Source organism: Gadus morhua, chromosome 23 (genome assembly GCF_902167405.1).
Source record: "Gadus morhua chromosome 23, gadMor3.0, whole genome shotgun sequence".
Lineage (NCBI taxonomy): Eukaryota > Metazoa > Chordata > Actinopteri > Gadiformes > Gadidae > Gadus > Gadus morhua.
The window spans coordinates 5,466,472-5,492,139 of NC_044070.1; the positions used below are offsets into that span (position 1 = coordinate 5,466,472).

The 25,668-nt window shown below is 47.6% G+C and overlaps 1 protein-coding gene across 5 annotated transcripts in view; it reads right to left on the reverse strand.

Annotated features, from left to right (window-relative positions):
- Positions 1-13: 13 nt before the first annotated feature.
- nck1b (NCK adaptor protein 1b) overlaps positions 14-25,668 on the reverse strand; it is a 31,444-nt gene continuing 5,789 nt past the window's right edge. The window contains exons 1-5 of one of the 5 annotated variants that reach the window (XM_030349548.1): positions 22,333-22,928; positions 19,338-19,389; positions 18,648-18,888; positions 4,673-5,427; positions 14-4,526 (exon numbers count right to left, since the gene is read on the reverse strand). In XM_030349548.1, coding sequence (XP_030205408.1) covers positions 4,326-4,526; positions 4,673-5,427; positions 18,648-18,873 — 1,182 coding nt within the window. In that variant the 5' untranslated portion in view covers positions 18,874-18,888; positions 19,338-19,389; positions 22,333-22,928 and the 3' untranslated portion in view covers positions 14-4,325. Of the gene's footprint in view, positions 4,527-4,672; positions 5,428-8,322; positions 8,680-15,144; positions 15,427-18,647; positions 18,889-19,337; positions 19,390-20,015; positions 20,277-22,332; positions 22,929-25,668 lie in introns of those variants that run through there. The other 4 variants (XM_030349549.1, XM_030349547.1, XM_030349546.1 and 1 more) reach the window with 4 other exon arrangements.

The following is a 25,668-nucleotide window of genomic DNA, read 5'->3' on the forward strand; positions in this document are numbered from 1 at the left end:
ACAGAGGACATGATCATTTTATGTAGTTTATTACTTCCTTTGAACAGTCTAATAAACTCTGCTAATTTATTACATGTGAAGATGATTTCCACCTCTATTAAACAGTATTAAGAGCTTTACATTATACTTCACAGCACACTCGTATCCCCCCGGGCCGCTCCTGTCCTCTCCGCTCACAGAACTAAACCTTTGTGTGACAAAGAACACCATAGACGACATAAAAAGCAGCACGGACAAAAAGCACCGAGTTGACAGATTGTTGCTGTCTTGTGTTTATTTTATTTTTATCACCAAGCTCACTCGTTCTGCACTGGGGTAGTTCAGACAAACGGGCAGGATGCCGTTTTCCAAATGCACTTAATACTTGACAGAGAACTGGAGGTGACCTAAACAGTGTTAAGAGACTGAACGTGTTAAGGGCTGTAACAGATCAGAGGCCCTGCTACCATGGTGAAAGGTATCATGGGAATGAGTATTGATGCGAGGTCCTCGTCAAACCAAGCTTGTTCAGGAAGATGGCTTACGAGTAACGAAATCACTGAAGTCATATCGGAAGTGACTCAACTGCAGAAAGATGCCTTCACTGGGGATGTTTTGACTCAATACCACGCCTGCGTCTTAGAAACATAGAGGGTTTGACATGTGATTGCATTTGGAGATAAATAAATTGTCCTTGCCTTTATGATTCGGGAGGGCAAGTGGGGTTTGAGGCAGACATCACGCTAAGGGTTGACATCTAAAGGGAAACAGGGAATCTTTCTCACGCACACACACACACACACACACACACACACCCCTGTTTACATCACAGGGCCGTGTTTAATGAAATGAACTACAGTAAGGTCACTTGATACCATATAACATGGGCATTTTATGCATCACGTACGAATAGAACGCCACTTCTGCAATGCTCCCACTCCCCGTTGGAAATCCCTCCCCCTCACACTGATAAAGGGACGCGATCTCACCGTACCGAGGACGTGTTGCGAGCATCGCCTCCACCCAGCGCTCACTAATCTGAATCAGTTGACGTGCATGCAAAACCGCTGACCACATACACACTACAGCGAAGAGAGAAGAGGGAGTAGATAGAGAACAGCTTTGGCGATAGTGTTTCATTGTTCTTGCCAATAGAGGAAAGTGAATTGAATTGAGAGCGAAGGGGAGGGGGGGGGGGGGTACTAGAAGCACGCTGACAAAAAGGAACACCAAACCTTTGGTTGACAGTTAGCTATGAAGGCACTTTAATTCGTTTTTCACATTAACTCCTAGTGAATCCTTTCGACCAGGACATTATGTGTCTTGCCTAGTACTTACACTGATATTACAAGCAGAGGTTAAAAGGGGAAAGTTCAGGCGAGGCGAGGCCGATTGCAGCCCCTTAACCTGAGCGGTCGCTGTAAACTTCTTTTGACAATCACCCTGGTGGAATACCATTTCATTAACCGCATGGTCCGGTCGTTTGGAAGACCAACCAACTGCCGGGACCAAGGCTGGACCACACCTAGGCCAGGATCTGGATCCATCAAACATGTTATTTTCTCCTTAATTAAGGGTTCCCATATTGAAAGCAGTTGGAATATTAAGGATGGTGCCAAAGACATCCATTATTCTTACGACACCTATGTAGCATCCAGCTTTGCAAAATCAGATAGGAGACTGCATCTGTAATCTTCATGCAGTATCTTTAATCTTCATGCAGTATCTGTAATCTTCATGCAAATGTATGGTTTACACATTTGCGACTAGATTACTGATGCCGATTAGTGGGAAAAGCCTTCCATCGGAAAGAGACTTGATATCTCTAAAGTTTGTAGCCAAAGTTTCCAACGTCCCATATTTCTCAGAATTCTGGAAGAGGTAATATAGTACCACAGGAAAAACAAATCCAATTTGATCTTTCCCCAGAGCAACCAAAGCTATCGTGCACAAATGTTGATTATTTTACCAGCAGATGCAGTGAAATCCCAGTCATGAAATCGTTTGAGTTTGCTTGAGCAAAATGTTCAGTTTTGTTTACTTTTGTCTTTGAACCTCCAACCACCCCAAAAATAAATACTAAAATCCTGGAGAAAGAAAAGTCACAACTTAATTTCCATCTCAGATACATGATGCACAAGCAGAGGCAGTACTCCACCCTGTTCACTGAGGTCAGCGCTCTGGTAACTGTACCCTGTGGAATAAGAAGAGCCTCCAAAAACCTGCGCTTTTGTTTTGAAGGATCATTTTTCCATTCCTCATTCTGGAAAACCCTCTTCTGGTGCCGAGCTCTTATCCAAGCGAGCGATACAGCTGGCCAACGCATCATGGCGTCCCCAGTGGTGGCTCTCCCGGGCCTTCTGGACGTGCTCTCTAAATCCACCTCACTGTAGGTCCCTGGTGCCCCCCCCCCACCCCACCTGCCTCTCCGTGGTCCATTCTCACACATATAGAAGTCCTACCTAAGAGACTATACCTTATTTCTAACCCGCTTAACGGCATTCTAACCTCACAAGAGCCCAAACAACTAAAACAGACAGTGATTCCAACTTCTGGGCCTCGCTTGGCGTACAGCACTGTACTACAATGCAATATTTTTATTCCCCTGGTTCTTCCAAATCTGAACCGCAACAATCAACAGGGCCCATCCATCCACGACACAGCAAAAAAACTAACAGAATAGTGAGAATGCTTCTTTTGATACAGAGAGGCACAGTTATACAATCAGCTTTTCTTTCTGCTGCTCAACTCATAAAACGGCTTCACCATAGAAACACACAGGAGATTATGGTATGGTCAGACACGCTTGTGTGCATAGCTTGATGTACACTCACACAAACGTGACCTCAGGATGACCCGTCATCTTACTCATCTTCCCCTCCCTTCCCCGCTTCCTCCTCCTCCTCCTCCTGCCCCCGTTAAGGCTCTGATTGGTCAGCAGTGACATCACTGTGGACACAGAGGCCTCCCCTTACACCTTTACTGGGTGGTTGGGTGTGGGTTGGTTGACACAGATGAAGGCTGGGACAAAGTCTGTTGTCTATCATGGCAGGAAGCAGAAGAACCAAGAAGAGCGACAAGATCTTGAAAACTCAACAAGGAGGAACCATAAAATAATTATAATAATCGAATCCTTTATTCCAGAAATCGCCCACTCCAGCCCACTCCGGGGCTGTCAATCACTCTGTCGGTCATTTCCATGGCGCGTTGCCACGGCGCGATCTACGCTGGCTTGCTTCGGGACATTTAACGCTTTCAGATCCGTTTTCTTTTCAAATGAAAAGGGGACTTCGTTTGGTGGAGGGGGGGAGGGGAGAGGGGGGTGAGCAGTGTGTACTGTGCAGTGACAGCGTAGAACAACATTCAAAAAGATAAGGAGCCAGCAATACGTGAGAGGCGCTCAGGCCGTGGCGATACATAACAAATGGTTCGACGTGTGGCGGGAGACACAGGGGGGGACTTGGAGGACGGCGAGGCTTCATGTGCATGGACCGGTGTCTTCCATTCGCGACACATCAGTGTGTCATCGTTTGATCCAAAAAGGTCAATCATTAGGGGGTCGCGTTTCTGATTGGACTGTATCAATAAATATACTTTGGTCACTTAATTATTTTATTCATAATTAGCAGTTAGCAAAAAGTTGCGGAGGGATGGCGTCCACAACGTAGCATGTCATGAAGAAGAATCACTGTAGACGGACACAAAAAAACGCAAAAGAACAGATGAAAAATGACGTGAAACGTTTTTCAACCAAAAACATGTAGACTCCGGGCCTCCAGCATCTGAAGGGGAAAAGGTCTCAAGTCTTATCATTGTTGGGAGAATGGGACAGTTGAGAGTTAAAATAATCACATTTTTTTTAAAAGAAACAGTTAAAAAGAATATATATTATAAAAAAAAAATAAAAAAAATAAACTAAGATCTTGTCGACGACAAAAGGTGGAGATTTTCGTTGGCGACCGGCGAGAGCCCCTAGAAATACATCCTGGATCTTTAAGAACGGTCCAAAGACCACCAGCGGCCTTAAAATCCAAACCTTGGTTTAGGGAGTCCATTTTCTGTCCATAATCTCCCTCCCCCCCTCCCTCCCCCGCCCCTCCCCCATCTCCCAGTCTCTCCGTGCGTCTCCCCCGTGCTCTGCGCCCGTCTCTTGGAATGCTCAGAATTCCCAGCATTAAAAGTCCAGAGGACGCGGAAAGTCGTTGGGGCTTTACAAGTTCGAATGCATGTCCTCTTTTTCTGTGTGGAAAGGTGTCTGCATGCATTAGTGAAATGTAACAATGTAGTACGGTGTGTGTGTGTGTTTGTATGTATGCCTGGGTGTGCGTGTGTGTGTGTGTGCGAGATCAGGAGGCGGCGAGGGCCTTGACCAGATACAGTTTGTCCCCCTGCTCGCTGGTGAAGATGGGGGCCTTTTTGTAGTGTTCCACAAGCTCCTCCATGGAGCTGAACTTGCGCTGGCCGATGCAGTACAGGCTCTCCTTCAGCTGCACCTTGAAGTGCTTGTTCTTGCTCTGCGCCTTCAGCGAGATGGAGAAGTCGTTTGGCTGAGGACGGGGTGAAAGACGGCCATTATGAGAGAGAGTGAGAGTGTTTATCATCTAGAGAGGTTAACCCACACACACCTGTATAGTGATTAATCTTTCCAATACATTTCCCACCATGCATCAAGACCCTCTCCAATCACACTCACCGACGACTCGCTGTCTCTGATGAGGAAGTCCCCCTCGCTGCCTCGCTGGTTGAGGGCCACCTCGGCCTGGTGTCGCGTCACGCGGCCGTAGTACCACTCCTTCCCCGCGAAGCGCCCGCTGCCCGACGGCGAGATGTAGTCGCAGTCGGGCGTGGGCGGCCCCGCCGGCCCCGCCGACGACGCGTTGTGGGCGGCGGCGTCCAGCACGGTCACGTAGTTCTTGGGCACCAGGCCGAGCTGCCCGTCCGCCTTGCGGCACTTCCACCACTCGGGGTCGTTCTCCGGCTTCTCCACCACCTCCATCACCTCGCCCTTGTCGAAGTTGAGCTCCTCGTCGTTGACCGAGCTGAAGGGGTAGAGCGCCTGCACGGCGTGCAGCACGCGGCTGCCGTTGGCGCCGCTGTTCACCACCGCCGCCGCCAGCTTCTCCGTCAGCGAGCCGGCCGGGTCGGCGGCGCCGCCCGCGCCCGCCGCCGTGCCGTCCATGTCCTCCGTCACGTAGTTGGAGGGGAACCAGCCCGAGTGGCCGCTGTAGCTGCCGCGCCACCAGCCGTCGCTGCACTTCTCCATCACCACCACGCGCGTGCCCTTCACCAGGGACAGCTCGTCCTCGCGCTCCGCCGCGTAGCTGAACTTCACCAGCGCCGGCAGGTTCAGGTCGTACAGACGCTCGCCGTTGTCCGCGTACATGTCCGCCTCGGCGTTGGACGCCGTGTCGCGCATGCCGCCCTTCCTGCTCTTCACCTTGCCGATTCCTGAGCGGGGCGGAGACATGTACATGCAAGGTGTTTAGCAAACGGTTACATCAAAAGCTACAATATATGGCTGTGGGTACAATAAGGATGTTCATAGAACCAAGTGCAAAGCAGTAACTATCACTAGGTTCATCCATTCCCCCGTATACAACAAAGATAGCTAGGATAAGATGCCACAAAACCAAGTACTATAACCAGGTACAACATAAAATAAGTGCGTACATTAAGTGCCAGGACGTACAACACACAATAAGTAGGAGGGGTGGGACGGATGGCTAGGCAGGAGACGGGCTGGGGGTGGTCAGGTGACACATGGATACACGGCCACATGTGCATTTTCTAAACGCGCATTTAGTGGATTCCAACAACGCTCGCCCCTACTCTTAAACGTTCCATGTTAAACAGAAAACACTGATCACCATTTGTTTAAGATGCTCCAAGATCATCGGTCAAAAATCCATTGGGATGTCTGGATGGAAACGGGTTGAGAGGTTAGGTGCCGTACGGACAACTCACCACGGTGTGAAAGAGATGTTCAGTTTGGGTCGAATCTAAATACGTCCAATACGTTTACAACACCGAGCTCCTTAGTGCTCAGATCTGTGACACCTATTCCCTGTTAAACAAGTCTTGACAGCCAAACAATTGCCAAACACAAACGAGGTACACCCCAAAAATAAATGCCAGATTCACAGAAGGGAGTGAGAAGGAGGATAAAGGTGAAATCTAGAGAAGAGGTGTGGTGTGGGAGATGAATGGTGAGATTAAACATCTCTTCTCTCTCCACCCAACAGCCACCAGGCCTCGACACCCGCCCCCTAAATTAAACCCCGCCAAACACATTCTTAGGGATTAGGACTCTAGTTCTGGTGCCTTCTGCACGTGTGAAGAGGTCTTGGGTGAGTTCGAAACCTGTCCGGACACAGACTCATATTCAATCTTTGTAAAAAGCTAACCATTTGAAAGGGTTCAGTTTCCATGTGTCCCAACAGTGCATGCTAAGGCTAAAGGGCATTTTACATCATCCATTTAGTCATTTTAACAACTCAAATGTGTCAAGGCCCACTGGATAATAGTTGTTCAGGGGATAGACATTAGCCTAAAAGCAATGTAGCAAACCGTTACCTTGAATAGCAGACCTACCACACACACACCCACACACATGGAAATACTAGTTCACATGTTTTAAAGTGGCAATTATGAAGAACCATCTAAACGGAGATCGTAAGGGTGTTATTTGATTGGTGGAGCCAGCCACCAGCTACCCGACTAACGGCATGCATCGTCAAAATGTTAATCTTAAGGCCTAACACTTTCAAGCAACGGTCGGCAATTTATTTTAAGAGCATGTCATATTGGTTTAAATTCTCTTAACATGTCGACAACAATAAAGAAATCCAAACCTCTGACAAAGAACAATCTGAATGGTGTAATCCGTTGCTTTCGCAGGACTTCAAAGAAACCTGTCCTATCAATTCAGTCGGCCTGAATTAAATGATTGGACGGCCTACCTGTCGGTCTACTTACACGCATTCTGCCCATGCACGCTTTGCGCATAACCAGAGGTTTCCACAATGCTAGGCCGAGCTAAGGCTAAAGCTAGCACTAGTCATGTGTTTCTGGGGAGCAGCATTGGAGGGAGGCCTGAACGGGGACACCTTCTAAACTAGCGTACTGTGGCTGGTTTCCTTCAATTGATTCTTTATCAAGCGGACCACAAACTACTTCTGCGGAGAGTGGTAATAGCGGGCCAGTGTGCTCCACGGGGCAGCCGGGTCCTCCATCATGGCCGCCTAGCCCCCCGCGGCGGTCCGCCCTGGCCCTGAGGGGGGGGCCATGCCGGGCCAGCCCTGACCTGCTGCAGCACAGCCAGGACACCCGCCTCTGCCAAACGCCGTTCCCTTCCCTCCATCACTCCTTCCTCAAGCAGCACTTCTCTGAGCTTCTGACGTTATACCGAGACCAACACACAAATATAGGCCGTGTAGGCCAAATGCTCCAACATTCTTTCCTTAAACCGTACCCTCAGCCAGGATGACAATGGATCCGTCAGAGTGAACTGGAATAACACATAATTAAGGAGTACGGGGATGAATGAACCAAGAAGAACTAGCATTAACAGCATATCATTTACACAATAGGTGGCCAAACTGAACCATCATTATGAACAACACCACCTGGTTTGGGGCTACATATAGCCTCGCGTTACCAATCAATCATATTTTGTGTTCCGATTGTCACACTGCACTAGCGTAATAAACATCCTCCTCCAAGTCTACAAGAGCGTTGCTACAAAGTGGTTTTTTATAGGAGTGACAACTCTATATAAATAGGAGGAAAGTAGTTGAACTCTTATAAATTGCTCATACTCAAGAGTATACTCGCAAAGCAAAATGCAAGATTAAACTCGGGCCACTGGGTTTTTATGATGGCTATGAGTTAACAGAAAAAGGGTGTGTTATAAGTGTCATGGGTTTTCTGACTCCCGGGACGAAAATGTACCGGGTTTGAGCCCTAATCTACACCACTTAATATCTAGACATCCTTGAGAAAGACTTCTAACCTCTAAATGCCCCTCAAATGAACCGTGTATTCAGTTGAAAGTCATTTTGGTTAAAAGCCTCTGCTAATAGCAGTACTATTAGTGATAAATCATTTTGGATTATAGCATCTGCTAACAGCAGCAGTATTAGTAACAAGTCATTTTGGATTAAAGCATATATCAACAGCAGCAGTATTAATAACAAGTCATTTTGGATTAAAGCATATATCAACAGCAGCATTATTAGTAACAAGTCATTTTGGATTAAAGCATCTGCTAACAGCAGCAGTATGAGTAACAATAGTAAAGAAAAGGAGTGATGAATGGATGGGTTTCTGTGTGAATAAGCTCACCTTTTTGAAATCCAGTGATGGCTACTTTATACATCATGTGAGAGCTTATTGATCAGCAATGTATCAACAGATGTTTAGTGGCTTCATCGGGCGTGCAGTGTGATAATGTGACGGCCAGCGGCTTAATCTAATAACGCATAACGTTCCAACACAACAGCGCAGATTTGGTTCACAGCACAAAAACAATCATCCAAAAGGAGGTCATATAGCCATAAGCTCATCCAACCCCTATGATTTCATTATAATAAAAAGCACCAAAGTTACACCAATGTTGGCTGAAAACACATATGGATGCAACACCAACCCGTTTCACCATTAGTGTGAAACTAATTACAGCAACTCAAACCGCGTCTCTGACCAGCGGTTGGTTTGGAGGGGATTACCAGAGACTCTTCCCCCCCCCTCCTCTCTCCCCCCCTCCCTCCCTCCCCCTCTCTCCCTCCCTCTCTGGACGATGGAAACCTTGGAGCTCAACATTGGCAGGCCTGTATTCCTGGTCTTACTGGACAGGAATTCCAACTTGGCAGACCAGCCTGCTTAGCGATGTATAAAACCCTAGATACGGCTAGCACACCGAGAACTACACCGAGCGCTACATTACCCTTTATCCAAACATTACTGGCCGCTGGCTTAGCGGGCTAATGTGCTAAGCGCGCACCGCAACAGACAACACACCGCATTTAGCCCGACGTAAACGCTTGTTATCGTATGGTTATAAATATAAGCCTCGTGGCCACACCTAGCGGCTACGAGGGCAACAGGAAAGCCGATGCCACGGCCTTGACATCGCACCGGGCCAGCAGCGGCCCCAGCCCGGGGTTAAACAGAATGTATCTCCTGCATACTGCGTGTGCGGATGATATCGCTTGCATAATCAAACTCAGCTGGGGGAATTGCACAGGGAGAGGGGAGTTGTCCCAATCACCGCACTTTGGAGGATTATGTCATAGTGTGCGTGTCACAGTGAGGGAGAATATGACTTATGGACACACACACACACACACACACACACAAAAAGAGGTGTCTGGGAGTCACTTGGAGCGTAGACAACTGAATGCCCTAGTAGTGGAGTAAGGCAGTGAGTCAAAGGGCTCTCAGGTGCAGGCCTATCATTACAGACTGTACTTAAGTACAGAGTGCAGACAGGCCGCTGGGGCAGATGTCTGCCTTCCCGCTCTAGTTATAGCACCTCGCCATGCTAACTACAAACTACGAGCACACACACACAATACAACATAGAATAAATGGTGGAAAAAAATAAACCTGCACAAGATACATAAAATACATTGGAGATATCATGTGACATGCATATCAGCATGCATCTCACAAGTGTAAACAAATCCTTGCAAGTTAACCAGAAACAAACATGAAAGAGTCACTCTATTGAGCGCACACCTTCATAAACAGCTTATCCCCACAGGCACACCAGTCCTTTTCTAAGCCAACATAAACAATGACGGGAAGTGTTGAGCAAATGACAAGAAAAAAAGATGCAGCTTATTTAGACAAGGGCCAAAACTATCACACATGCATGTGGGGAGGGGGGAAATGAAAAATAAACTTGATTCTACAGCCGGGAGCCCCAGGATACAGGCTTTTGCTCACTGCTGGAAATGACCTAGTTAGCTCCAAACAAAAGGTCAGGGGTCGCACACACCATAAAGTGACACGAGGTACTAGCTCTTATCTTTCCAACAGACAATCTGATGTTCCTTTGTTTCAGTGACACAATACGATTTGCATTAAGTAAGCAGTGCGACCCACGCGTGCGGGGGGGCCAGAGGCAGGCAAATACAGTGAGGGCACACAGAGAGGAGGGATGCTGGGGCCCAACGGTATCACAGAGGCCCGGTTGTTCACCGGGGAGGCGGAGGCAGACCCTACACACACTTAACTGATTTCTTACCGCGTGTATGCCGGTCGCAAAGCAGCGCACGTGAACTCACGCATGCTTTTGAGTATTTATAGTTTAAAATATAGACCCGTATACCGTCCACAGAACCACCCCCATGACAAAGATAGACAGCGAGGCTAAATTAGTAGGTCATAGTAGGGTAGGAGCAGGCCAGGACCGTTTGGCCTACATTTGGAGAAACAACGAGTCATGCTAGGCTAGGCTAGGCCCGTAGTCCCCAACCTTTGACTCAAGGTCCACCACTAAATTATCATCAAGTTATTTTGTGGGCCACCTCATGTGCAAGTGAAAAAATTGCGTAAACATGTGCATGTGGGTGAGCCAAGAGTGCCTGCGCACCCATAAGACACTGGTAAGGAGGCCACGGCCAGGAGGAAACTAATCAACAGAAATCAATGGAAAACATACGATGGAGAACAAGACGGACTGCACAAAGGAACACTCATTCTGAAATAATTACAATAATAATACCATAATACTACATTTACTAATTCATTCATTTTCATGATCTTCGTTAGTTTGCCTTATATTGTAAATGTGTCTGTTCAAGAATAAAAACCGGGCCACTGATCGAGGGCTATGTAGGATCGTAAAGCTGTCACATCGTGGCTTCTTTGAGGTGAAGTCCGCCTCATCAGTGATAGTTGGCATACCGTGAGGAGGCATTAGAAATATAAACCACAACAAAGACCTCCTGGGTAAAACCCACTGCCCCCGTTTGTAACTGAGCAACACACTACTGCCGCTGTCGTAATCCATCGGTCTGGACTAACAACCAGAATGGATCATATTCTTTTTAAAGAGAAGGAAACAGGAAGCCATGTTTGCCTTTGCATGTTCGGAAATACAGATATATTAAATTTCTGTGTTTAGTTCCTACTCCTTAAAACCCACATCAGCAGATTCCTCTGCATGCACCACCACAACGTGGGGTAGTTTCACCTCCGAGGAAAGACTCCGCTCAGCTGTTCACTGGGGATTTCCTGCAGGCCACAACTGGAGGCTTGAACAAGAGGTTCCTGAAACGTTATGAAACCTTATGGATGTTAAGAAAACGAAAAAACCCTTGTGACTAAGATCCGCAAACACTTATACTCAATACGCAACAGAGATTCACACATGTGGCCAACGCAAACCAGTAGGTGAAGAAAGCATCCAACACCCCTAGTGGTTTAAGTAGTATACGTTGGTAGTTTGGCAGCTATGACACTGTACTGCACTTGATGCATCAGGCAATTCTTTCAAACCATAGCAACCAGTGACTCAAGGTTTCCATACAGGGAGGATTGACCACTCTCAGTGCAGATCTTTTGTACAGACAGGCCATCAACTAATTCAGAGGACTCAGCAGCAGTGGCCTGTACTCCTACAGACAAGTCCTACTGCTGATAAAGAGATGAGTCAGTTAGTCCCCCTGCCTCCTACCTAGCCCGGGAAATGGACAATCTCCTCCCCCAGTAAACAGCCCAGGCTACGCCACCTACTACCCCTAGTCTTAGTAGATGGATCTTCGTCTGGGGTCTACAGGCTGATTCAGAGCACTCTTTGTCATTTCTCGATTCTTGTAAGAGTAGAGTCATAAGAGCCCTTTTTAGCAGCGGGTATTAAAAAAATAAAAGACTAAAAGGAAACCATTGTATTGTGCACTGGAACTTTCTACGTCAATCGCTCCTTCCTGCGGCCTTCCTGACACGAGAAGGATGCAGAAAATAACCCAGAAAGCATCACATGGTAGATAAGAAAAGGGGAAAAAAGAAACCCAGCTGATACAGTTTGTGGTCCATGCCACCAGGATATACGCCACCAGTTATTTTGTAGAATTAACCGCGAATCAACAGGAAGTGGGAAAACGTGGAGCTATGTTGGAGCGGCACCGGGAAGGCAGGAACAGGCTTTGAGCCCTCCCTCGCTGGCCAGCTCTCCATTGTGTACTGCGGCCCTTTGACCCCGGCTGCTTCCCCTCGTTCCAGGGCTCTTCCTCTGGACGAAAAACACCCCGCGTCAGCCTGTCTGACAGCACCTCCACATCCTCCGCACACCCAGCCTACAAGGGCTGTGCAACAAAGTGATGCCTGACAGGAGGAGTCTCTCGATATTGTACGAGGAGTAGACCATCCACCAAAAAGCCGGATGGCACACTGCTTGGAAAGCAAAGTATAAAACAGAAATGAGGCCAAGACTACCAAACTGCTACACGTATTATAACCAAATACCCATGTCAGCTACGAATCATCACATTGTTGTGCGTCGCGACGACTCCATATTTCTCATACTCTGATTGCTAGGCAATCCACAGGTGCCCCAGCGACTAAAACCCATACTCATACACAAAGCACTGCACACAACAGTTGGGGGAAGCTATGGAATGGAGCATAGGAGTGGTCCTTGAGATACAGCCATATGGAACACAAGATGGCCTTCCATATGGCGTGCTGGGTAGGAAACGACACAGACAACGGCCTCTGGGCCTTTGGATGATGAGAGCGATATTAAAAAAGAGGCAATCCGAGAGAGGAAACACACATGGGATTGGGGGGGATGGGGGGGACGTTGTACACTGTAGTGAGAGGCTACTTTTCTGAGAAAAGGCCTCTGAATTACGTCAAGGCCGTGTTGCTGCATGCATGTCTGACGGATGGCCGTACAGGAAACACAGAGTCCTTTCAACTCCCCTCCGTCTGGGACTTCAAAAGCCCTCCACCCATCAGTCTCTGTGATGGAGGAGAGCCGGGGGAGTGAGGGGGAGAGCGTTGGGTTTGCAGTGGCAGGGATGCTTCACCTCGAGTACCCTGCTGCCCTCACAAAAGGTATGCTGAATAGAACTCAAGACTCGAGTCTAGTTATCATATGGAGGCTAGCCAATTCAAAAGGAGATTTCAAAAGAAATGCTTTGAAAAGCATGGCCTTTAAAGTTAAGCTCAACCCTAAACATTTTTAATAATCTCAGTATTTTCCGAAATGATTTGTGAAGACCACGAGAATACCGCCATTCTACTATTATATTATTCATGAGCATGTTTGAGTTTGGAATGCAAACAGTCATAATGAAAGACGGCTCCAAAACTAGCTGTAGCATATCCACTCATAATGGAGGTCATCTAATTACACTGGGGCCATGATCATACGGCTTCTGAATATGGAATCAGCGCGCCAAAAATCTATTTTGTTGTCAACCCCTCAGGCCACAAACAGGAAGTGGTCATAAAGGAGGTCTCCACCCCTCTTACTCTACGTGTCAACAGTTATTCCCTCTTAAAGCCCCTCACTGACCACTGCTCCCATCCTCTAGTCCTTCTCCGAAAGGCCAAAGACAAAGCAACATCCAACATAAATGGCTGTAACATGACTTGTGCCTGAAGGTTTCAATGATGCAGAGGCAAATGGCGGTGCATTTCTTCTTGTTTGCTTACAGTGTTACAGAGGTAGATAGCTAAACAGGGGCGGGGGGGACGACGAATACTTTGTGAAGGAAAAACAGTCTCACTTCCCCTATGCTCTCCACCAGCCAAGATGGAGCAGAGGGAAGAAATGTGGCACAAATTAGAGCTTCCGTTAGGTGGGGGGGGGGGGGGGGGGGGGGGGGAAGAGTGTGAGAGACACAGCGATACATCCTACTAGGAAAGTTGACACAAGCAACATGTGTCAACTGATCACAACACTCAGACGTTTGCAAACAGACACAGACAGAGGACACACACACCACTCGAAAGTTACAAGGTGTGATTACAGCATGGGGGGGGGGGGGGATCCGTGGGCTGCGGAAGTGCTGGGCGAGCGACATTCCTCTGGTAACCGGCGAGGAGGTGGTACAGCAGATAGAAGCCCCCAGCCTCATCCATCAACGCAGACCAAACCCCACCACGCGTTCTCATCTCACACACAAAGACTACAGTGTTCCACACACACACACACACACACACACACACACACGGTTTCATCCACTGTAGGTTATTATTCAGAGTCTATGTGTGTGAAGGGACCATCACAGTAAAACTAGCCCACCCTTCGTGCAGCATAACAGAGAAGGGGGCTTAAGGCTGCATCTTGAGATATTCCTAAATGGATGGATGGTTGGTTAAGGGTGGGCTTTTTTTTTTTTCTCCAAGCATGATAATGTAATCCAGCAAGCCACGGCCCACTAACTGAGGAGACAAATGAGAGGAGAGAAAAAAAAAAAAGTGTGTGTGTGTGTGTGTGTGTGTGTGTGTGTGTGTGTGTGTGTGTGTGTGTGTGTGTGTGTGTGTGTGTGTGTGTGTGTGTGTGTGTGTGTGTGTGTGTGTGTGTGTGTGTGTGTGTGTGTGTGTGTGTGTGTGTGTGTGTGTGAAATCCAACAAGTCCCAAACAAAGAGCTAGAGTTTCTATCTTATCGAACGAAAGAGAGACGGACAGACAGGCAGGGATAGTGAGGGCAAAGAGGGAAGGAGGGCTGAGGCAATAACAGCCGTTCAGTAGACGCAGAAGGCTTTTCAAGAGCACACCCGCCCAGCACACCCGCCCAGCCGGCGGCTGGTTCAGACGCAGCCCTCTAAAAACCCCTCCGACGACCCACTCTCTCTCTCCCTGCCTCTCCCTTCAGCGTCCGACATGGGCTAGCACACCAATCCGTCCATAAAACCAAGCTACATACGACACACTCATTAGCATACAGTCGGCAGGCAGGCTCCGAAAGACTCACAGCAGGGACGCGTGGGAGAGGGGGGGGGAAACGGTTTTCTACAAAGCCAAAGAAAGAAAGGCGAAAACAAAAAAAACACCAACAGTTCAAACTTCAGAAGGCTAAAAGGGGTTCCTTCTCCACCCTCCCCCCTGCCCCTGAAGTCTAGCGACACCAGTTGGCAACAAAGTTCAGAATAACTGAGGAGCTACAACAGAAAGTTCAAGAAAGTAGAAGAAATTTGGTAACTCACGAAAGAAATGTTTGAATAGGTTAGCCATGTCCATTTTGTGTGTGCGTCCCTCTCTCTCTCTCTCGCTGCTCTCCCCCCTCTCTTTCACTCTCTCGCTCCCTCTCCTTCCCGGCCCAAACTCTCTTCCCACTGCAGCTGTGGAGTTATTCCATGTGAACACCCAGAGAGCAGGGCGGATAGCAGGGGAGGCCCTCCTCCTGCACATGCCCAGACATGTGACCCGGGATAGCCAATGGGAGGGCGGGAAAGAGGCCTCCAGTCCAAGGGTGGAAGACAGAGGCCTCATGGAGAGGGAGAGAGAGAGAGAGAGAGCAAGAGCAAGAGACAGAAAGAAAGAAAAGGAAGAGCGAGAGAAGAGAGAGAGAAAGAAGAGAGCTAAAGAGAAACAAAAAAAGAGAAGGGAGGGAGAGGGAAGGGACAAGGGAAAGAAAAGGACAAAGGAGAAGAAAAGGGGAAGGGGGGGGGAGTGGGTTGGAGGTTAAGGAGAGGAGCCATTTCGTCATCTCAGAGGCAGATGGGAGGAGGAGGAGAAGGGGAAGAAATCCAGGGCCTTTCCAAGCAGATAGACTGTTGGTGGAATCAGGGCTGCTGACTACATGAGAGTGAGTCAGTGAGCGCCCCGCGTTACCGTTGCCCGTGGAAACTATCCCCGTAACTTTAAACAAACAGGAATCCACGGACCAGACAGGCTCTAAAACGTATTCAGACGCCTGCTGGGATCAGGTCTGACACAAGCTAACTCGATACAAGCTGACATACATCTACCACTTCTAATCATTGTTTGTCTTCTCTTAAAAACATGAGATTTTATATTTAACAGATATTGGACAATATTTTGTAGTCCAAATAACCATTGAAAAGCAGAATCTCATAAGTAAGTTTGTGTGGTCAAACTAAACAAAAAGGCTGGTGAGAGTGTGTTTCAGACTAGTGTGGGTCAGTGAATGCATGAGCGTGTTGTGAGCGTGTTGTGGGTGTGTGAGGACAGCTGTTTACCAGGCATCATGTGAACCCTGGGCTAGGGAGTGTGTGACAGGTGAGTTTGGTGGGAGCCCCACAGCTGTGGTCCATTACAGTAACAACATACACAGGCATTGGACACCAGATACACACCACACAGACCCCTCATGGATACAATGCCTCCAACTCAATTTTAAACCCTTAAACGTTTTAATTTCCATGAATTTATGGATGGGATTTAAAACAAGCTAGAGACTAGAGCTAAAATCCTGTCAGGGGAGGGGTTGTTATCTATCAACATATTCAGCCCTCGACTGGAGATATGAACCCATTCATGCACACGTACATGCACACATCTGGGCCTGCGCGTGACAATGTATGTGCCTGCGCATATCACATTCATCCGACACACTTCCCTTCTATGGGTCTTTTGTGTGCTGTAAACAAACCGCCCATAGCGGGGGATGACTCTACTGTAAGAGAAAGAACAAAAGAAAGACAACAAAAGTCAGAAATAAACCACCGAAACAAAGAGGGGAAAATTGAAGAGAAAGAAAGAAAGTAAAATATGAGAAAAGAAGAGAAAAGAAAGCGAGAGCAACGAGGAAACGAGAAAGGGAGAAAACCCCTTGGCATGACCTCACATCACCTGCTCAGTGCCCGACCCCAACGTGTGGCTCTCGACCTCTGCCCTAGCGAGAAGAGTCTTCCCCATGGGTTGAGTTGTCAAACCGCACTTCGCAGACAGACACCCTTTATTGGGTTGTAAACTAAAGTGACGCTGCGATCATAAGCACCCGTAGCGCCACCTTGCAAACAAAAAACAGAAGGGGGAGCCTTGGATGTGAGAAGGTGTACCCTGACTCACTCAGGTGGAGGTCATCCTATCCAGGATATGGTCTGTGCCACCAAGAGGGTCAGAAAAGAAGAAAAAGGGTCAACCATCTCTCTCTCTCTCTCCCTCTCTCCCTCTCTCCCTCTCTCCCTCCCTCCCTCCCTCTCTCCCCCTCTCTCCCCCTCTCCCTCCCTCCCTCTCTCTCTCCCCCTCTCTCCCCCTCTCTCTCTCTCTCTCTCTCTCTCTCTCTCTCTCTCTCTCTCTCTCTCTCTCTCTCTCTCCCTCTCCCTCTCCCTCTCTCTCTCTCCCCCTCTCCCTCCCTCTCCCTCCCTCTCTCTCTCTCTCCCTCTCTCTCTCTCCCTCTCTCTCTCTCCCCCTCTCCCCCTCTCTCCCCCTCCCTCCCTCCCTACTGTAGTGGTTATGTGCATATGTGATCCACATTTCTAAATGCAAACACATGTCTACATTCATACCCTAGTTCTATACGAGAGCCAAAAATCGATGCAACTCAATGGAAATAGGCATCGGCATGCCAACAATGGACCTGCATAGATTAAATGAGGAGTGATTACCTAATGCATTACAGCAACTTCCAATGACGCAATACCTTTTATGATAAACAATATGATGCAAATCAATACAACTCGATTAGTAATTCACTCTGATTAAAAGTGAGGGCAATGACTGCATGCACATGGGACTGTTGCCCTCCTACTTTGATGGACATGGTGATTTGCATTTGTTAGCGTTACTGTTTTGTAATTTGTGTGCAGAGTCGAAGCCAGGCCTTGCAAAGTCAAAGCAACACACGAGCTGAGCTCTGTAGCTTCTGCACAGAGAGAGGATGTGGGTCATGCTGTGTCTCCATATTTGATGTAAGGCTGTGGCAAAATATGGTACTTCAATTAGATAGAGTGTATAGGAATTGGTATCATTCCGAAGCCAAATGAGCTCCTTGGGCTTGTGAGAAGGCCTTCTTTTGGACTGGATGCCAACAGTGAGCCTGTACCCATCCAATTATCATAAATGTCTGCAAAAATTTACTTAGCATAAATGGACACACACACACACACACACACACACACACACACACACACACACACACACACACACACACACACACACACACACACACACACACACACACACACACACACACACACACACACACACACACACACTTCGTTCTGGTTCCATTACAGAAAATAGGGCCCAGGATGCACTTGCATGCCCAGAGATGTATAAACAGGTGGATAAAGTAGAAGGAAGATCTCTGAACATCCAAATAAGCCTGTGCTTTGCCGAACTCGCCTGAACTTGCAGTTAGTTTCACGTTAAAGACGTTTAGCAAAAGGCTCCATTCCTCGTGCCTCAAAAGTTATCAATATGCAAGGTCGGCCAATAAGACTAACATCCCAGACTGTATAAACAATATAATCATATGCATAGATGCAATATTATAGTACCCATTAGAAAGAATACTAGACTAAACAATCGGCAGATTACTGTACTCGAAAGTAAGAGAGAGAGAGTGAGTGATTGAAGGTTGAGATCGATGGTTGAAGTCTAGAACAATCTATTCAGATCAATTCATCACATATACGGGACAGTAATAAGAGACTGTAACCCTTAATGTGGCTTCTATTCAGTTATATATCAAAAATAAAACTGCAAAACTTGCGTATCAGAAAAAGGAGCTCTTCTTTACCCAGCGTGTCCTTGAGGTTCTTCACGATGGAGGCTTTCCGGGCGCTGTTCTTGCGCTCCACGTAGTTGGAGGGCACGAAGCCCGTCTTGTTGGTGGCATTGCGGACCCGCCACCAGGACTTGGAGTCGTCCAGGAGCCAGAGGCGTTCGTTCTTCTTGATGTCCAGCTCCTGGTCCTGCTGGGCCATGTAGTCAAACTTGGCAATGACAATCACCTCTTCCGTCATCCTTGACTAGGCGAGCTGTGGGTGAGAGGAGAATGAATAGGGGACAGAGACTTGTTAATGGGGAAAGCATGGGGATTTAGTGGATCAGATCTAAATGTTTATGGCCACCTCGTTTACCCTTACAGCGATTAATGGTTTGTCATATCATATGCTACCCACCTTTGGTCATACATAAATATTACTTTGAGCAATGCTCCGGCTGATGTGAAAGTGAGAGATTGAAACCAGGGTCACAATAACTTCCGCTAGGTCAACCTGATGAGGTGGCTGTGGTGAAGCCGGCTAGGTTATTATTTTTTTTTTTACAATGATGACACATAAATAGCCCATCTTTATTGGGGTTGGCAGGTTGGTTCCGCTTAAGGCCACATTATCCATGTTAACAGTCTGTCTGCAGGCAAAGGGCTACAGATCTTATTCTCATTTATCTAATGGCTTAAAGATTAATAGACAAAATGAAATACCTGTACTGCATCAAAGCTGAGAACTTCAAAAGATGCAGATACTTCCGTTGACCTATAAAAAGAGAAGACAAAGTTGTATGGCAACTGAAGTATTGAATAGTACCTTCAGCAAACTCGAGTACAGGAAGATTGATTCCTCATTGCTAGAGAGATAAGAATTTAAAATGTAAACCACTCGATACGGCTTAACAATTGCCAATATTAAGTGCACCGCAAGAACACGTTATCCATTTTTACAAATATGCTTCAAAATTTAACAAAACAAGGCAAGTCAACAACCAAAATAATACTTTAATAAGTGAAATTCTTCGAAGACATAAACACCATTGTTTAAATATCAAAAAATCGTCAATTTTCTTCCAGTAATATAACCATCCTAAGAGTTTGTGGTTAATGCCGTCGGTATCTATGACGGAATTACAGTGGTGCTGATTTCCTCTATGGTCCTGTCCAAACCATATTCTATTGTGTGTGATCAAACATCATCCAGAGGGTCCAGGAAGATGGCAGAGGAACAGAGTGGGGAGAACAGGTCATGTCTGCGTTTTAAAACAGGAAACTTCTTCAATTCAACAAAGGCTCAAAACAAACTTGTCGCCAGTGCTCGCCAAATAAATTAAGATCTGCCTTTGTTTAGAGCTTTGAAAAAAATAAAGACGAATCTGAAATCCAACGAACCATCTTCAAGTGCTTGTGATCCATCCAAAAGCTGGGCTATCAGCAGGATGCTGTGCGGAATACGTCTTCATGGTTTAACAAAGGAGACATTCACACACAGTGGGTCTTATGATCTGCTTAGTTATCACAGGGAGCAGGCTGCAAGCAAAGGTCCATGTTCAGTTGAACAGAAACGTTATCACAACGTCGGCCAGAGGAGGGGAGTGCGCTCTGTTTGATAAGGTCAGAGGTCATGGGAGAGGATGGAGCTCCGTGTCCACCCATCAGCCTACCCCCCGCTCAGGCCCCGCATCATCCCCCCCAAGGACCGCTGGATTCAGGACTCCTGAGATGAGGTTTTCATTGCGGTAGAAGCACAAGGACTTCAGACCGAGCTGGAAGCAGAGACCTGATCTCTGGCAAACAAGAGGACCCGTTTCAGCCCATAGGAATAGCAGGTCAAATGACCACATACATATAGAGCCAGAAGGAACACAGCACACGCACAACACATATATTTGTTCTTCTGGAAACTGATGAATTATGATGCTACAAAACCAGCCAATGAGACTATAGATGCCACATCTAATAGGGCCTTGCAGGTTTACAACTTCAGCTTGAAAAGAAAGGAGGCCGATTTATATATCGCGACTAAATTGTTTATACCACATGAATGATTTGAACACTCATGCCAAATTTAATATGCTGTCTCGGATGACTTTCTCTTGCAATGGATGCGTCAGCCAAGTTTCACAGCCCAGTAATATTAGGGTGGATTATACTGCGGTTCTCACCCATGGCATGTTATTGCCTGCCCCGATTTCATTTTTAATCAAATTAATAAAGATGCTACATAGAAGCATCATGGGGTGTGTGGCATGAAGAAAGAAACAACAACTGAGGGGGTATTTCCTCTTCAAGTGTTCTGTTTCTCAGGCCAACACAAAAAGGATCCCTCCCTCCCTGGGCTGGGCTGGGCTGGGCTGGGCTGGGCCAGAGCAGTCAGCCAAGGAGAGTCAGCATCCTAGTTTTCTACAGACACTTTGTCCATTTCTCAGAGCACTTATTCACTTGGTTCCTCTAATGTATTGATAATACAGTATAAAAAAAAAGTGCACTTTGCCGATTGAACTCCTACCACTCTTACCGACAGAGCAGATTGGATGGTCGAAAGACTGAGACTGTCCTGAGTGCTAAAGGCCTATTAACACCAGTATGATTCAGAACTGGTAAGTGGGCTGCGGGGGACCCAGCAGCTACGAGCAGATGCTCCCGTCACTACGCAGGATGTGACGAGGCAGTAGGCTGGTCCAGTGCATTAACAGAGGCGATGGAAGTCAAGCAGCCTCATCCTCAAACGAAGTACAACTCACCAGCTCCTCTGTTAAACCCGCCTCACACAGCAATGCCAAAATCCAGGAAAAACTCAGTTGACGTCGTTGCAAGATATTGCTCTGAAATAGCAATGCGATGTGGTAATTTCGCTCTCGATTTCAGCATCAAACGATCACAAAACTAATATAATCAGGGTTTTTTTTGTTTTGTTTTTATGTTTTATCGAAAGCAAAGCTGGATACATTTCTGTACATTAATTTGTTTTTGACATTTTCTTTTTGACCATTTTGTGTATTTTTTTAAAAAGAAAATTCAAAGTTCTCAGTAACACAGTGTTTTTGGGGAGACATGCTGAATAAATACATCATGCTTTCCAACTCAAAAATAAAAATAATCGTTTGTATAATCGTGATTTCAATCTTGACCAAAATAATCGTGATTATGATTTTTTCCATATTGATGTGGTGAACGAAAGACGTGAACCCCGGTCTGAGTCCCAGTGTACACCCGCCAAGGAGACGGCGCTTCCAAGCAAACCCGCCAAGCTGCAGTTCTCCTTTCTTAAGAGCTCAAAACAATTGAACAGCAAAGAAAACAGGCCGAAACAGTGATCAGTCAAGCTGTGGTGTAACGCTGTTACAGTATGTCAAGATCCCTACATGAAAACAGATTAAACCCGACTTCCGAATATGAGTAGTGGAAACTATTAGAGATTTTTGCATGCAACTTTTTGCGAAAACCCCGTCAGACAAGTTCTCACTGAGATTTCGACCACCTATCCCATTATAATATCTTGATACAGCTTTTTTTTAAATGTAACAAAAAAAAACTATCTAAATTCAAAACCTAACAGAGATGTAAGTTCGGAGATGATATTAAATTATGCAAAACTTCAGTTTGTCTGAACATTCAATAGCCATTCAAACGGCACATCAATTAAATACTATGCACACTCGTCAGAGGAAAGCCTCATCCACGTCAGACTGCAGACCGACGGCTCCACCTTATCTGCAGGCGGCCTTCTGTGGCCGGCGACCAGTCCTCCGGCTGGTCATCAGCAGGGACACCCCCAGTGCCCTCCAGAGCCTCCTCCACACGGCCTCCTCAGCACCCAACGACCCCGCCCGGCCACGTTGTTGTCACCAGCAGCCCCTTTGTTTGGCGCTTAGGAGGAGCGATCTGAGCACTTCATGCCAACCTTTCTTCTACAAAGTGCGAGTCGAGATAGTGAGGAGCAGCGCTGCAGCGAGTGCAGAAGCGTGCCGCCGCAGATGAGCCGTGCAGCGTGTAAGCTATCGTGGGTAACAGTCATTCAATACGAAGATAACGCTTCACCACATCCTGCGAGTGTGCAACAGCTGCCACAAGGCCTCTTCTGTTCAGTGGAGCTCGGGAGAAACAGACCCCCTGGTGGCCAGTGGCCACAAATACAAACCAAATATGTGGATCTGCAAATTACATAGCACAGGACAGTCCAAGTGTGGTAAAGGCCCCCTCCACCATAAACCATCCACCAAGTCCAGAGGTGGCACATTTTAAGCATTCAAACTGAAGCTTCACTAAAAACACAGTCAAGGGTCAAGCCAGGGGGGTCCCCCATCCTTGTTGCTTGAGAGCCAAATGCAAGGGGGGGCGGAAGACTGTACCTCCAGCGTGCTCAGAGAGAGAGAGAGAGAGAGAGAGAGAGAGAGAGAGAGAGAGAGAGAGAGAGAGAGAGAGAGAGAGAGAGAGAGAGAGAGAGAGAGAGAGAGAGAGAGAGAGAGAGAGAGAGAGAGAGAGAGAGAGAGAGAGAGAGAGAGAGAGAGAGAGAGAGAGAGAGAGAGAGAGAGAGAGAGAGACTGAGAGACTGAGGGAGTGACAGACAGACTGAGAGAAAGCGACAGACAGAGAGACATAGAGCCCTCAGACGGCAACGGAGCGAGCGCAGAGGGCCAGACAGAGTAACATAATCCCTGTGACAGCCTGCTAAAAATCACAGGGCTCTGGTGCCTTCTGGAATGTGCTCTGTGTGCTCACTCAGCCCCCTCGGGCAGTGCTGTACTTCCTCCACATCCCACACACACACACACATCTCTCTCTCTCTCTCTCTCTCTCCCTCACACACACACACACACACACACTTTGGCCACAGGACGGAGGACAGGACCCTGAAGAAAGTCACAGGGCACTCCTCGTGGATAATGAGAGGCATTGTTGGGACGCGGGGTGGGTGTGGGGGGGGGGGGGGGGGGACCCCTGGAGAAACGATCCCAGGGGCAGTGCATCCTCCCCCGGACTCTACGAGATGCTCTGAAGGCGGCAGCACTGCAGCGGAGCAGCGAGGGGTCATGGGAGAAGGGGCAGGCCAGCGCTGTGGGACAGGAAGCCAGGGACGTGGGGAGCAGGCCGGGGGTGGGAACAGAGAGGCAGCGCCGACCCCCTGATGACCACACGCTGATGAGACGCCCCCTACCCCGCTGACATGAAGGCCTTGACCTATGGCACATAGCCCCACACACACACACACACACACACACACACACACACACACACACACACACACACACACACACACACACACACACACACACACACACACACACACACACACACACACACACACACACACACACACACACACACACAGCGAAAGACGGTTCTAGGGGTGTAGTCATTTTCAACCAAAGAAAATAAACCAAGGGGGCTAAATAAAGAGAAAATAATAATTCATTCATTTTCTATAGCGCTTTTCAGTGACCCAAAGACGCTTACATAAAACACGAAGAGGGAGATGACAATCTGGGGGGACAAGCGGAAGACAGCACAACAGAGAACAGAAGCAAGGTGGAGTGTGAAGGAAGATAGGGATAAGGGTGGTTATGTGTAGGGGAGGTCATAGTCTTGGGAAAAGAGGTCGGTTATTAAACAGGATTTGAATATGGGAAGGGAGGGAGAGTCGTGGACAGGTTGGGGGAGAGTTCCAGAGTCGGGGGGCTGTTCTTGAGAGGGCTCTGTCACCGAAGGTTTTAAGTTTGGCTGGTCGGACAGTCAGAGTGAAGGAGGATCTGAGGGTTCGGGAGGGGCGATGGGGGATGAGGAGGTCAGACAGGTAGGGCGGGGCGAGGTGGTGGAGGGCTTTGAAAGTCAGGAGGACTTTTGAAGTTGATCGATGTTTGATGGGGAGCCCGTGGAGTGAAGAGAACGGGAGTGATGTGTTTACACAATCTTTACATTAACTTATAAATCAGCCACAGTGCACTCTAATCTAAATGAGAGCATAAATATCACTTAAGTGCCGTTTTGAGGAAGTCAGGGGGTTTCAGTTCCACTTTTGGTCCGAGTCTGACTCGGTTAGGGTCTAACAGTGTCTGACGGGCCTCACCGCACCGGGCAGCGGTCCCCCTAACCCTAACCCTAGTAGAAGGGCAACACGACTGAAGATTCAACTCTCGGTTTAGTTCTGCATTGGATATACTGGGTCGAGCGAGGAATCGGTTCAAGTACATAAAGCTGCACTGTTCCGTACTAGTCACGGTCCGTGGCATGCAGGTAATGTTGGTACCCAGAGAAACTTCTCAGTCTTGACATATGTGGAGTCGCTGTCCTGGCAGGGCTCAAGACTTACATCTTCCTTTTCGCTTTAGGGGCAGCCTAATAAATATGGTTGTAGGGCCTTTGCAGCATCGGCCTGTCTTTTGTCACGTACCATCCATCTGTTTACATTACATTTTAAAAGATGAAATTACTTTGAATTAATTGGCAAATGTAATTATCGCATAGTTGGTCCTTTTATTTTTCCATCGCCAGTGCCTCGACAACTCTTTCCTCACGAACCAACTATTCTTGCTCCTACTCCTATATCAAAAATCTATGCCCAATAATAATAATAACAGGCTGCTTTCTTATCCGGCATTTCGTCATCGACAATAGTGCATTTCTTGGCATGCTCTTGACTACTAGGGGTACTGCTGAGGTGCAATTTAAGTTCAACTTTGCAGATGTTACAAACAAGCATTTTAGTTGTATGATCATTTGGGGTACCCCCATACATTCAAAGCAGTGTGTTAGCCACCACCGCCATACAGCCTTGCTAGAACTTCCAGCACGGCTGTAGAAAAACTCAACCTGCCTCGTATCGCAGTGCCTCTCCCACTCATTATATTAAACACAGAACAGGACATAAAGGCCACGCTGCCCGACGCGGCGCGCTGTGCCTCGTCTGGTGTGAGACCCGCTTTACGTTGAAGCTCTGCTGTAACACTCACACTCAGATCAAGAGCGGATTCGAAGGCCACCGACTGTCACACTCGGACCAAGAGCGGATTCGAAGGCCACCGACTGTCACACTCGGACCAAGAGC